This window comes from Oryzias latipes, chromosome 6 (assembly GCF_002234675.1).
Source record: "Oryzias latipes chromosome 6, ASM223467v1".
Lineage (NCBI taxonomy): Eukaryota > Metazoa > Chordata > Actinopteri > Beloniformes > Adrianichthyidae > Oryzias > Oryzias latipes.
The window spans coordinates 20,396,872-20,411,908 of record NC_019864.2 but is presented as its reverse complement, the minus strand read 5'-3'; the positions used below and the strand labels follow the sequence as shown (position 1 = coordinate 20,411,908).

Sequence of the window (15,037 nt, the reverse complement as noted above, 5' to 3'; positions counted from 1 at the left end):
TATTGAGACACAAAAAGCCTCAATAATAGGCAGAAACGTTATAAAAAAAGTTACAGGAAGAAACAAAAGCATTGTTTCAGTTTAGTTATGAATTAAATGTGGCTATTGGTTGCTTAGTCTTTTATTTTGTTATTCCCATGTTTAATTTTAATTCCCTTGTGCCCTTTTGAAGTCTGTTATTAAAGTTGTCATTTTAAATTATTTAAAAACAGTTGGTTCAATTAGACAGATCATTTTTGCCTGTTAATAAAGTCGTTTTAATACATCATATATGTAATGCTTTTGCTTAGAGCTCTTTATCAACACATCATTAGGTGTTTTATTAAAAAAGACTTGTCCTTTTTATCTGATAACATTAAATTAGTTCATATTTCACCTAAATAATCTAAAGGAAAGAAGGTTTCTTAAAAAACAATTCAGTAAATTTCCACACTTGCAAAGTCATGAATATTAAAATAAATTAGAAAATACAAATTTTTATGTGAAACAAGAAACAATACTTTACTTAGTTTAACTCTTCTGTATTTTAAATTAACTTGCGTGTCAGTTTCTCTTATTGTCTGATCTGTTATTCCTGATTTGCAGCCAAGTTTTGCAGTTGGAAAGAGCTCCTCAATTGCTGAGATTCATTTGAGAGCTGCAAGAAGAAAACCGTTTTCCTCCCCGTTTCTAGAGTCGCTGAGCAAGACCTTTACCTGGGATGTCGTTGTAACTGAGAGACTTTGTTGCCCAAGTTGGCATCACCGTTACAAGGAAGTGGGGAGTGCAATGGAGGAGCACATTTGATTGGTTAGATTTATTTGGTAAATGTTTGAGTGTTCACAAGGTAATTGGCAGAGAGCGTTTAATGGTGGAATTTTTTCAAATTGGGAGCGATTAGCCAACGTTTTGATAAAGTTGTGGTGCTTGGATGGAGTTTATGTGTCTGAAAAAATGTGTGTTTATCAGTTGAATTTGCAGAAATTGATAAGATTGCAACATCACAAATTCCTGCAGGGACTGGTTTATCTATTAATACCTTTCCAACTTATAATAAAGACATACATATTCACCTGTTGAGTCTGCACAGCATCTGTGCACACTGAAACTTAAATGAACTGATTCTGATCTATTTATTGCAATTTCCAGTTTGGTATTAGTACTTCCCACATTACATGAGTCTGTTTTACTATTTTTTTCTAATAATTCAACTCAAGATTTAAGCCATTCTGCATGAATTCTGCATAATTTTAAATATGTATGCTGTGCTGTTACAGTACATTTGTTCAAGCGAAAATGAAAAACCTTGCTGTTGTCACTGATTTGCAATTAAAGTTTTATACTCAAGCTTCAACGAAGCGTTAATCAGTTTTCCGACCAAGATCATTATGTGGAAAACATCACAAGTGGGAACGCTGGAAAGAGATGACAGTAGCTTACAGGGAGTTGTTTGGTCTAATGAGATTGAAATGAGATTCCCCTAATGTGATTAAAGAGTTAAAGCTTTTTTCAAATCATTTTTATATCTACTTCCTTATCTTTTTCACACAGAGGATAAACTAATTTAGTAATTTAATATTTTGCCATTTTTTCTGAGGAGCTGATTCTGTGTGACAAATTAGTTTAGAATGACTTTAATTAAAAAACACTATATATTTATTTACTTTTGGCACAAACAAGGAAAAAAAGGTAAAAATTCAACTTAATATGTATGTTTTTTTTTTTTTTTTTTTTTGCTACAGTTCCGCTATAAAAGACGTGTCTACACACAGACCTACCTTGATGAAAAGCAGTTGTCCAAGCTCCACACCAAGGTAAGTCTGAGCAGTGCATGATGGCTACACATCACTTCAGTGGCAGATATTTTTAAATCTGTTTTGTATACAATTCAGGAGGTTTTTTAAAAAGTATTTCCTCTTATTTTCAATTTTGAATTAGGAGGTTGATGTTTGAGAAATACGTTTGAGTTTAGGTGTTTTAAATGTCACGTAGCAAGTTTGTTTTAGATTTCAGAGAATAACTATGCAGAATCTCAAAAAAAGAGTCTGAAAAGTCAGATCACTTGTATATTAATGGTAGGTCTGCCTTATAATTTTCAAGGTTTGTAACATCCTTATATAAAAGCGGTTGTGGCAAAAAGTAAAGTGCAATAATCCAAAATCTTAGGTCATCACATCCTTTAGAGAGATATTTAAATATCTCTCTAAATGTAGTTTTCTGTTTGTGTTCAGGGAAGCAGCTAAAAGACTTTGCCTCTTTAACATCAGACTTTCATCAGCCTTTATTGTATCAGGATATTTCTTAAGAGTGACCCTCCACTGTAATAGAAACCTGCAGCCAAGTGGCTCAATCATTGCAACATTCATCAAAAAAAAAAAAAAAAGAAACTACTGAGCAAAAGCTGCCATAAATACCGTACAGTTACAAATGATAAAAAAGCCAGTCTCTTTACAATTTAGGTAAGTTTTGTATTTACTCAGGGAAATGGGTGCAGAATTTGGAGAGAGTTGCAAATCTTGTTCCAGGACGAACTTGAGGGAAAGCTGCTTTATCAAGATCCACACACATTTGAAGGACTTTATGCACTGGAGGAGTGTGAGCTGGAAAAACTGGACAAAACAGCCTAATTGAATTATTGAATTATTTTTTCATAATCAAAAAGTGGGCGGCTAAAAGGCTTATAAAGTATACTGATTTGCCTTGAAAACAAAGTTTGTGATGAACTGTGGAGTGGTGTGATTGGCTGTGTCATGATATTGGAAGACTCGATCAGGCAGATCAGATGCACCAGCTAAAGTTATTTATTTATTTTGAAGAGCCTCAGCTGTGCTTTTTTGTCACATTTCCATCAGCCATTTTGGACTTGTCTTCCATTGACTTGCCATTTCTTATTTGTTATCCCATTTCACTTTGGAACCACTTCGATGTAGGCGGGCTTGTTGTAGCAAAGCGGGCAAAACAAACACCTACAGCTGTCTCCTGCTGTTTTCTGACAGCACAAGAGGCCCAGGCAATCCATAACTGTACAGTATATCCACCTTGATTCAGTTGGGACTGCATGCAAGGAGATTCCAAAAATTAAGACCACAGCGCTGCTCGCCACCACGTGGAAAGGCTTAAAGTCATACCAAGCCACACTGAGTTGGCACTAGGCCGTGGTTTCTTTGGAAGGTGAAAAAACATCATGTGACGGTGTCAAACTGTCAAATAGCAAAATACTCAAATAACCGTTTTCGTACTATAGTTTTTGTCCTGTTTTATATTCCAAAATAGTTGGTGTTGGTCAGAAAAGGCCCTACATTTGGTCTTTTTGCTTTGGTGACCAACTTGAGTAAACAATTGTATCCTGATGTAATTTGTAACTTTAATTTACCTTAGACTGGGACAAGACAGGAAAAAAGGGACCTGATCTATGCTGAAAGTCTGTACATGCTAAAACATATAGTAAACCCACAACTGTTTCCAACAAAAAAAATACATACAATGTAAAGCACGCTGCCATTCTGATGCTCCTAAAGTCCCTTTTCCATTATCTTTTGATTGATTAAAAGCGTTCCCAGTGGTTTTTTTAAGTAGCATTATGCCGTTTTTAGACAAAATCATAAAAACTGTCATTTTCTAGGACATAGTTTCTGCAGAGCGGCAGTAGTTCAGTAGAAATTTGACTATGAATTGTGAGTGGAACTTTTGATGCAGAGAAAGCCTGTGCTTCTTTCCCGTTATTTCTCTGTTTACACTCTTTGCCGCTAGTTTACAGCCCCTCACCAGCCCAACCTAACATTAGTGCTGCAACAAAAATGGCAAGCAGTATGGAAGATAACCAGCCTTACAGTTTTGAGCCAGATTCCAGCTCAGAGGAGAAAAGCAAAGATGTTTATGCATCTATTTGTCTGCAAGTGGATGCAACAGAATGAAGCGAAGTGGGTAGCTTGTGGCCTGCTGGTAGTAATTTGTTTATTACAGCTACAAGCTTTTTCAAATGGCTTTTCTTCGTCTGCTTGTGATTTACCACGATTTGAATAAAGAACATATTTAGAAATGCAGTTTTTAGCTTAATTTTCTTTATACATGTCCTCCATCATAAGAAAAATGCTATAATAACATATTAAAAAGACAAAAACACACTTTTCATTGTAGTGGGTCTTTAAGTATGTCCTGACCAATGTCATACTGGTAAGCATTAGGAAGGCAAACGGGACAGCCCTTTAATTAAATTATGTTATGTGTTGTTGCTTTCTTGTCTTTTTAGTCCAGCAGAATGTTGTGTAAATTATAAATTGACTACTAAATATTAGAATGTTTTTTTATTTAGTGTATAGAGATCTTCTTTTTCAGAGAAACATTGCTTTTGCAAATGAATATTTACTGTAAAGTCTTTGTATTTGTGTTTAAATAATTAGGCTGTCTTTGGTGTTGGGTGTCAAAGGGGCCCCTGTGCCACAGTGAATTATTCTCACTCTGAATATTAGTGGGCCTTTTTTAATTTGGACAGAGAGCATGCTGTTGTCGTTTTTCATATCTCTCAGCTCCTAAACTTTGACTGACTTCCAGAATCTGATTACGTTGCTCTTTTGCCGTTTTCAGCTAATAAAGCTTGCAAACAACAATTTTAGATTTTTTTCAATAGACTCAACTTGTAGAAATATTCTATACATTTCTTGATAACCAAGACAACAAATGGACCATTTATTTGTGTTGGTTTGTGTCTGAACTGCCTTTTTTCTATTGTGAACGTTTTGGCCAAAATTCAAAATTTTCTTTTTTCTTTTTCTTTAATGCACATTTATCAACATCAGCCTCAGTTAACCTCTGAAGTTAATCAATCTCAGGATTAATCATTATTCCGATGAACAGAGGCTCACTGGGGAATTTTGGGGGCAAGGAGGAGAGCTGCAGGTCTGAACTAAGTGGGGGCGTCGGTGAGCCATCAGTGCATTCAGAATGTTCTGAATTAAGTCCTGTCTACTCCAATAAAGGACATTTTAAAAAAAGGATGTCTGTGAGAGTGTTCATAAGTGGAGTAGAGCAGAAAAAAACAATTTTTCTTCCAAACTTCTATGGATTGTGGGCGAAAATAAATAGTATGAACTTTATTTCTTAGTAAGTTTCATGTGAAGTCAAAACTAAATCAAAGCTTGTGCTGATAAAAGAAGTTAAAATTAGGTTATCCTTTGATTTTAACCTTTATAATTTTCTACATTACACTTATTAAGTAAATTTGCAACTTTTTACCATAAAACACATGACTTTTCTTATAACAAAGGTAAAATCTTTTTCACTCTCATCTGTGATGATGAGCGTCCTTTCTTTTCCAAGTTTTGACAATCGTTGTGATTTATTTTTTCTTTTTTAATTCATGGTAGAACTGCCTGCAATTTATTTTAATCCTTTAGATAATCTATCCACTTTCATTTGATTTCAGAGTCGTGTGTTTGGTTTTCGTGGAGTTCAGTTGTTTAATTGCAGGTACTGTCACAGTACCAACTGCCTAATTGCTGTTATCTCTCTAAATAATTTGTTGTCACTGGTCAGCCTTTACTGGTCCCTAAGTTTAGGATGTAAGAAAAAAGGGCATCTCTGTACAATCAATACACTTCCAAAAACAGGGAAAACTGTAAATTTAATGGGCTTCTTACAGTGTGAGGTTGTCAGAGCTTGTTATTTTCCAGCAAAGACCAATCAAAAGAGAAAAAAAAGGTGTGGAAGATAATGGAAGCAGTTAGACTTAATAAGCTCCAGTTGACACTTTTTTCTCTACTCTTAGTGGATAAGTGAAGACAGCAAGAGGTATCATTGTTAGACTAAAGGATGAACTGACCATTGTGGTGAGTGGGATGATATTTTTGTTTCCTGAAACTGCTCTATTGTTGTCGATGAATTGTTTGACTACCTGCTCATAATCTTAAAAAAAAGATTGAAGAAAGCTGGAGATCTTATATTGCAGCTCCAACTCAAGGCAGCTCTGATATTCTCTTGCTTTTGTTCATTGAGCTTCATTAAGCAGATGTGGAAAGGTAATAGGAAATTCTCATTCATCCCACTCTTTTCTTTCCGAATGGCAAAACCGCAATGTCTGATAATGACTGGAGTGGCTGTAATAGAAAACCAGCATCGGTTCACTCTTCTAGCTTTGGGAGTCAGCATGTACAGTATTCATCCCTGAGCAAGTGCTGTTCATGTAAGAGGTCAAGCATTAGCCTATTTTGCTCCCATGGAGTTCATTAGCTGCAGGCTAACTTTAAAAGTGGGTCATAGTTGATAGGTTTTTCCCATTCATTTTTCACCTTGACAGACTGTTTCAGACTCTGGAAGTGTTCTGGTGAAACAAACATTAATGTTTCACAGACAACAGGAAAAAAGGAAGAAAAAAAAACTAGTTTATGCATGTGGGTGTTTAGTAAATGTGGAAATTGATGTTTTCTTTTAGTGCAAAGAAAAGACAAAAAGAGTTTTTTGTGATGAAGAGTAGAAAAATCCACACTACATACATACAGTATGTTTACTCCTTTCATTCTGTGTAGGTTAACATGGCTCAGTGGAACAGCTACAGAGCAAATGACGGGAACACCTTGAAAACGAGCCCATTCCATCACAGACCTCATTCGTATACAGCTATAGACTCATTTAGAGTCACCAATAAAACAATCAAACAGGTTTTTTGGAGTGACGCTGGAGAGCCCAGAGAAATTCTACACATGCAAAATGTTGTCAAAAAGCTCAAAGTTGACTTTTTACTCCATTTTAATCTCTTAAAGAGGAACAAATGGGTAATTTAAAGAATAAAAGGATGGGTCTATGGTTAACTTTATTGAATACGGTGTTTCTTTGTTTGTCGAGGGGGTTGCGTTCCATGCATAACCCGCGATAGGTAAAATCCTTGAAGTAGGATTACAGATTTGGGGCTGTAAATTCCATCACGACACACTTTATACACTTTTCTGAGACAGCTGTGAACACTTTCACATTTGTCTCTCTTGTTTAATGAAAAAAAGTCAAGTATTATAGAATGCAAAACTTTGATAGATATGGCTTATGTACAGGAGACACTGCACAGAGGAGTTTGATTGACAAGGTCAACAGCCAATCAAAAAGCAGAACACAGTGCACTGTGTTAAAAAGAAAAAAAAACATGCAAAATGACACCAAGAAAATCCTAGAAACAGCGAGCCAGTGAAACGTGAACCACAACATAGTGAGGGACCACTGTATACAGTATAGATATGCTGTAAGATTCGGTTGAAGGGAAGACCACACAGAAGCTTGAGGCAAAACAGCATTCAAGAGCATTTAGTAATGCACTATTTGTTCGTATGGCCACAGATGCACACTAAGGGCACAACCTATATGACAAGCATCCCATATAAAATAAAAAATAAAAATGCTTGTCTGTAGACAACAACATATTTTGTAAAAATATATTTCCAGTTAGCACACTGTACTATTTCACACGAGTTAATAAAACCCATTTTTTTTGACAAGGTTTCCTTTTAGATTACTGTTTCTCTCCCACCAAGTTATTGTAGGTGAAATCAGATTTCATAGCTGAAATTCTCACCTTCATTATTTATCATTAGAATGGAATCTAAGAATGTAGAAAGTGTCTCTGAACTCAAACACACGCAAACAGACCTCATTCGAACGCAGAGAATGAGGACAGAGAACAGAGCCAGAGAACCGCCAGAATAGACAGAAGAGCTCTTACTTCTTATTCAAGTACACATACAAACATGACATGAAACCTAGGATATTTTGTTGTTGAAGCTGGCTGTATTACTTTAATAAAAGTTCTTTTTTTGTGTTTTTGATAAACTGATGAGCCATTAGTGCATGATGACTACAGAGCTGCACACATGCGGCCGTTTGTCCACATGGTTTGTGCATTTTATAATATTTTTTGTATTTTCAGGAACGATTGAATACAGAAACAAAACCATGTGTAAAATAACAATTCCCCTACAGTTTCTATGCTCTACCATAATAACTGAATCCACAGATGCCCATTTCTATAGCCATGGCTATCATTTATGTCCTTTACATTACCTTTCACCGTAGATGTTAATATCCTCACTAGATTGAACACTCCACTTATTTTCCCTCAGTTTTTCTCATCTGGTTGTCCCTCCCTCCTCTGTTTCCCCTCCCTCTAGTTTTGCTGCCTCGCTCCCACCATTCTGTCTGTGTGCTCTCCCCAGCATCCCGGAGAATCGCCCCTATCAACACTATTGTGTGCTTATGCACGCCCAAGAGTTAGTGTGTTTCTTACTGTTGTTTTTAGTGTTGGACTGCCTTTGTAAGTGACCATCAGAGTCTGGATGTGCTACTTTGGCAAGAAAAAAGCAAGTGAAAAACGAGGGGGAGGAGGAGAAGAAGAGGAGGAAGACAGAGAAGAAGAGAGTAGAGGGGGAGGAAGGGGGATGCATGTGGCCATGTGGACGAAATTGATGAACTTGAACTATAGCTGACCTAGGGGACTACACTTTGTCCAGTGAGTATGAGATGGGATCTGTTTTGGGTAGAAGACAACGAGATGAAGAAAAAGAACGAAAAGCGAAAGAAGCCAGAAGGAGGAGGAGGATCCATAGCAAGGTATACAACTGTAGCCTGTGATTCAATTTGGCCATTAACCAGGGGGGGGGGGGGGGGGGGAGTACTTTCTATCCCTTTGTTTAACAGCTTTTCTCACTTTCTATTTCTACATTGTGACAGTGAGTATTCACCACATCCCTTACTACCTGTCTAAGCTCTTGCTTTTCCTCTTGATGGAGCTTTGGTTCTGTTGTTATGCTCTGCTGCATGTTGGCTGCGTGAAGAGCTGCTGCAGTCTTATCTGAAACCTTGACTGAATACTAATATTTTTCTCTGCTCTGGGTCAGTTATTCTTCCATCAACTTTTTAGGTGTGTTTGTGTGTCTGGCATGTCTTATAATGTGTGGATATTTATGTGCAGCTGTGGCCTGTTTTGCAGACATTCAGCTTTGAAGTTACTTACTGGTATTTTTAATCTAGTCTAAGATTAACTGATGCATGGGTTTGTTGATGTGCTCAAGTGTTTACCTTATGATCTTCACTGTTTGCTTTTGACATGGATTACAAATGTCCCATCATCATTTTAGCCAGCTGTTGGCTGATCAACATGACCTCACCTCTTGTGAGAATTTGAGAAAGTCTGAGCTATAATTCCGCTACGCTGTGCAAACCCCTTAAGCTGTAACTTGACTTTCTGTTCGTGGCCCTTTGCTAAGATCCTTGAAGTTTTCAGTCCAGTGGCATCAGTTACTTAACTTCTGGGCATACTGATGTGTTCTTCCACTGGGTTGTATAATGAAATGTTTGCAAATTTAAAGCTATTTGTAACCAGGCCTACATTCAGTCAGTGTTCTAATGTGCGAGTTGTTCTATTTCCCTTCTTTTCTATTAGTTTTTTGTCACTGAATATTTATATATACAGTATATACAGTACAGACCAAAGGTTTGGACACACCTTCTAATTCAAATGAATGGGAAAGTGTGTCTAAACTTTGGGTCTGTGCTGTATTTTCTTTTTTAATGATATAATATATTGTTATTTTTGCCACCTGCATTTGGTTTGAAACATTTTGCCTTTTCCTCTTCTTGATGAATGCAAGTTTATCTCATTTTCAACCTTAATCTTTTACTTTGAATATTTAAGAGATAGACATTGATGGGATGGATTAAAATAGAAATTGATTGTGTTTTGTTGCAAATGGTCTAAAACCAGGCCATGTGGAAGCCATTGCCCCAGGCTTTTCATAACACAAAGTTAGCTTTGTGGAAGTTAATGTTTAATAGGCTTTTCTGTGATGAAAAAAATAAATTTTCGTGGTATCAAAATCAGAATCAGAATCAGCTTTATTGGCCAAGTACAGTGCATTTACAAGGAATTTGGCTTCGGTGTATTGTGCTCTCGTGCAAACTAGAAAGATATAAAAAAGTGTAAAGGAGTAAGACAAGAGAGGATAATTAATAAGAAGAAAGTACTATGAGGTAGATGTAGGAATATTTAAACATAACTAAATAAAAATGCAGCAGTAGTTCCGGTGTGACAGTTTCTGTGGTTTTGTTCCGTGTTCTTAAGTGGTCTGCAGTCAGGAGTTCATTAGACTGAGAGCTCGGGGGAAGAAGCTGTCTTTGTGGCGAGTAGTTTTGGTGCGCATAGTCCTAAAGCGCCTCCCTGACGGGAGAAGACTGAAAAGGTGGTGTCCGGGATGAGAGGGGTCCTTTGCAATTCTGCCAGCCTGCTTCCTGACCCTTGACCGGTAAAAGTCCTGAATGGAGGGAAGAGTGGAACCAATAATCCTCTCAGCAGATCTGATGATTCTCTGTAGTCTGTTTGTGTCTGTCGTGTCTGGTAACTGATCCAAACCAGACTGTGATAGATGCGGTCAGGACAGATTGGATTATTGCCGTGAAGAAGATGGTCAGCAGCTCCTGCGGCAGGTTGAACTTCTTGAGTTGTTGCAGGAAGTACAACCTCTGCTGAGCCTTTTTCCGGAGTAAGTCAATGTGAGAGGTCCACTTAAGGTCACATGAAATAGTGGACCCATGGAACCTGTGTGAGTCGGTTCAGGGTACAGTGCTGTTGAGAATTGTGAGGGGGGTGGGGGGTAGGGGGGTGGGGTTCCTCCTGAAGTCCACTGTCATCTCCACCATTTCAACTGGGTTCAACTCAAGGTGGTTCTGGCTGCACCAAAGGACTAGCCGCTCCACTTCTCCTCTGTACGCAGTCTCATCACCGTCTCGGATGAGCCCAATGACTGTGGTGTCGTCTGCAAACTTCAAACCATTGTAATGTATTGCCGATTACAAGATCAAAGAACATCCTCTCAATGCACAGAAACACATATGAGTGTAGGAAGAATTGTAAACAGACAGACAGACTGTTGGCATAAATTGTTCTGCAGCTTCAGGTCAAGCTCTACCAACTCTCCAAACATATTTACACTTCAACAGTCAGTCCACTGCAGAATGTATGCATTTCAGAAGAAAACTTAATAATGCTCAGGGAGAGGAACCGACAAAACATGGTTTTATGGATTTGACCTTTAGAACTTCTTTACTGTTACATATAAATCATTTAAGCATAATATTTATAAAAATATAAACACATTTTTGAAAAAATAAATGCAGACAGGTCTTTAAAAGTTTTCTGTGAATCTGGCTGATTCACTTTTGGTTAGACTCTATAAGCATGATTAGTAAACCGAACCAAATGAAACATCAGTGGAGTCTCTGAGTCCTCAGACTGACAAACTAACAGCTCACATGTCAAAACCTTTATTCTGTATCTATGCTTGTAGCCACAGAAAAAAACAGAGCAGATATTTATTTGCTGTATTTTCAGCTTTGCTTTGCGAGAAATCTGACTTGGCAGAGTTTAAGCTTACCTCTGGTCTGTTAAATTGTGTTTTATTCTCCTGCTTTGTTCCCCTCCTCTCCGCCCCTCTGTGTTTCAGCGTTGGGTTGGAAGCACATGACTGAACCTGATTCAGCTCTTTCTTTCTCTGGACTCTTTGATTTTGATGACAGCAGGCATTCCCCATTATCCTCTCTCCAATCATGCCATTACAAACACAAACACACAAAAAGACAAGCATTGATAAAAAAAAAACTAAAAAAAACCAGGAGTGGAGCTTTGCTGTCATGCTTTATGTGATGACATTTACAAGCTTTACCTTAGAAATCACACTTATTTCTTAATGGCTGAAGTCTTATTTTGTGGCATAATGGTTAGACGAGCACTTCACTGCATTTTCATGGATCTTTGGTGCAGAATGTGAAGAACTTTGGGTTGTTTGTTTGTGTCTGTTGTTCAATCACCAGTCTTTTCTTATAAGTTGGAAAAGTGCATGAATTTGACAGTAAATTCTTAGAGTTTTTATTGAGGGACAGTTTAGGATTGTATGACACGTTAATTGTCATTGAATGCTCCTCTAGAAATAATTTGGGTGTGTAAAATACTATTTGTCATTCTCTACTAATGCACATTTCTTTCAACTTAAATTTATAGTCTTTGAAAACATTATATTTTATTTTGGCAGAAGAGGCAATGGTTTGCAGAAGGTTCCTGCAGTATGGTCAGCAGCGAATCAAATTGGTTCAGTTTGATTGTACTACACAATGTGTTGTGGGGTGCAGTACAATAGGTGTGTGCTCTGCAACTTTGTGAGTATTGCTGAAAGGGAAAGGGACTGTGGCTCTACTCTGCTTTGTTTCAATTTTTAGCCAACCCGTTTAGAAAACATTTACTGTACCGCCTCCCCAAACAACTTATTCAAGAACACCGGATACGACAGCATCTCAAACATTATACTCCAGTCATTCTGAAAAGGACTAAAGAGGCATCATGTTGCTGCATTCAGAGAAAACTACCAGGAGCTGGGCTACAGAGGTTAGACACGGCCATACATACTGTTGTTTGTTGTCTGTTTGTCCATGCATTTTATATGTTAACTTCAAAATGTTAGTTTATTGACAACTCTAAATAAGTATCTTGGGTTAAAATCCTTAACTAAACCAGACAGGAAGGGACATTTTATTTGAAAGACGAGTGTTCTCTTGTTTATCGCGGGAGTTACGTTCCAAAATATGATAGGGGAAATCCATGAAGTAGGATTACAGATGTTATTAGGTTGTAACACCGGTCACTACACACTTTATTTTTCTCACACTAACATTTTCAGATTTTTCTCCCTTGTCAAAACTCTTAGAATTCAAACTTTCGCATGAAAAATGAGTCCAGTATTAAAGAAGGAAAACAAAGATCAACTCATGATGAAAGATTTATGCAAATGTAACAAACGGAACACATTCTGTACAGGAGACACGGCAAGAAGGAGATTGATTCACAAGGTCCACAGCCAATCAAGATGCAGAACACAATGCACAGACAAAGAAAAAAAACAACGTAATACCACAATATAGAAAAGGAACACTGGATTACAAGAAATGCATGATCATGCCTGAAATTGCACTTCATTAAACAGGTTATTGGACACTTTCTAGAACTCAATGGAAGACTGAACTGTGTTTTGATAAATTAGCTTTCATAGAAAATAAGGTTGTTGAGGTTACCAAGACAAGTACATCCGTCTCTTAAATTATGAATGCATTGATTTTATGTGAAAAATACAATAATTAGACCAGCTAGACACTGATGCATTCCAAGAGTTAGTTATTTATATTATTTACCTTAAGAAAATGATAGAATAAGGTATGACAAACAATTACAGTTTTTCTCAGTCGCTTTAGTACAATTCTCAGATCAGAATTGAAGTTTGCAAATACGTGTGTGCATTTCTCAAAACAATTTGTACAAACAGCAAAACACTATGGATATCTTGGAAAAGCCTGTAACTTGCTCAAAATCTTTAGTTCATTTCTCAAAACTAAGTCTTTATGTCATTGAACATGTCAGTGCCATCAGAATGTCAAGTCCTTGTGTCATTATCTACGAACAAGACAGTCAAATTACTTAGTCATGTTGTCAATATAACTGTGTACTTTAGAGGGAGGTTGTGATGTAAACTATGGCTAAAGTTTTGATGACAATTATTGTAAAATGTAAGTTACACCTTTTTTGTTTGATTGCAAGAGACTGGACAAGATTCACATTTACACTTTTATTGTTCATATTGTAATTTGTTGACAGACCATGCCATACCAACATAGAAAAAACCCACTGCGAACAGTAACACAAAGGAAAAAAAAGATAGGACAATATTCTGTACAACAGTACAGGCAGTGCAGTAGGAATTGGTGTGGTCTTCCTACACCTTTTGTCGTTCCTGTATGTTAGGCCACAAATTCTCATCCACATCACAGCGAATATCCTCTCTTGCAATGCAGCGAAATATGTTTGTCACATTATGACAACTTGGTCAACCATTTTGCAGTTAATGACTTATACGATGAACTAATGACTAGGTGTTTTGAGTGAACTATATGATATATTTTGATCAACATGACATAAACAATTGATAAAGTAGCAAAGACCAGAGAATTGTACATACTCATTTGCATGGATGTACCAAAGCAATTGCAACTTGTTCAAAGAAGTGAGAAACTGCTTATATGATGTGCACAAGTGACATCATGATGTGAAGATTGAACAAATAGTTTTGGGAATTTCATTCTGATCTGAGAATTGTACTAAAGCAACTGAGAAAAACTGTAACAAAAAAAACATTAAATACAAAATATTGGAAATAGTGTAAGAATTAGCAGTGAGGGATTTCTTGATTTGCAAGTGTCATAAGTTTATTGATGATACCCCAAAGTAGTATTACTGTCATGGTTTAGCTGACTTAGCCGACCCAAGTGCTGGAACCCGTAAGGAGACTCGACAGGCACTGAGGTGAGTAGAAAAAGGTTTAATTTTAACTGCAGGAATAATATTGAGTCAAAGGTTCTTCTGTGGAGGCCAGAGGTGTTGGTTGGAGGGTCTTGGCGGCGACAACCGTATGATCCGTGATGGTAGCCAGGAGGGCGATGGAGCGAGAGGTGGACAGCAACCAGTGGAGTAACTCGTGAGGGCGAGATCCTGGAGTGACACAAGACAAGGTAATTAGTCGAGGACAAAGGCATGAACAAGAATCTAGATGAGGCCAGGAGATGCACCGTGGGAGTACAACGAACTAGCGTTGATTACAGGTCCGAGGTCTCCTTAAGAGTCTGCCGGCAGACGAGGTTGAGGAGGCGCAGCTGGAGGTACCAGGTGTAGCTGATGAGGGGGAGGATTCTGCCAGAGGCACCGTAACAGTACCCCCCCCCCCCCCCCCCCACAACGACCACCTCCAGGCGGGCCAGGGCGACGATCAGGATGGGCGGAAAAATAATCGTCAATGAGAGAGCGGTCCAGTATCAGGGAGCGGGAGACCCACGACAGCTCCTCCGGGCCGTAACCCTCCCAATCGACCAGATACTGGAAACCGCGGCCCCTGCGCCGCACGTCCAAAACCCGACTAGCCGTAAAGGCCGGGGCCCCGTCGATGAGCCGGGCGGGCGGTGGGGAAGCGGACGGCGGGCAAAGGGAGCTCTG

The 15,037-nt window shown here is 38.0% G+C and overlaps 1 protein-coding gene across 7 annotated transcripts in view; it reads left to right on the top strand.

Annotated features, from left to right (window-relative positions):
- shank3 (SH3 and multiple ankyrin repeat domains 3) overlaps positions 1-15,037 on the top strand; it is a 199,160-nt gene that overhangs the window by 74,330 nt on the left and 109,793 nt on the right. For all 7 annotated transcript variants that reach the window (XR_002873416.1, XM_023955918.1, XM_023955921.1 and 4 more), the window contains exon 3: positions 1,722-1,793. Coding sequence is in view for 6 of the 7 variants with exons in the window: in XM_023955918.1 (XP_023811686.1) it covers positions 1,722-1,793 (72 nt within the window). In the remaining variant the exon portion in view is untranslated. The remainder of the gene's footprint in view (positions 1-1,721; positions 1,794-15,037) is intronic.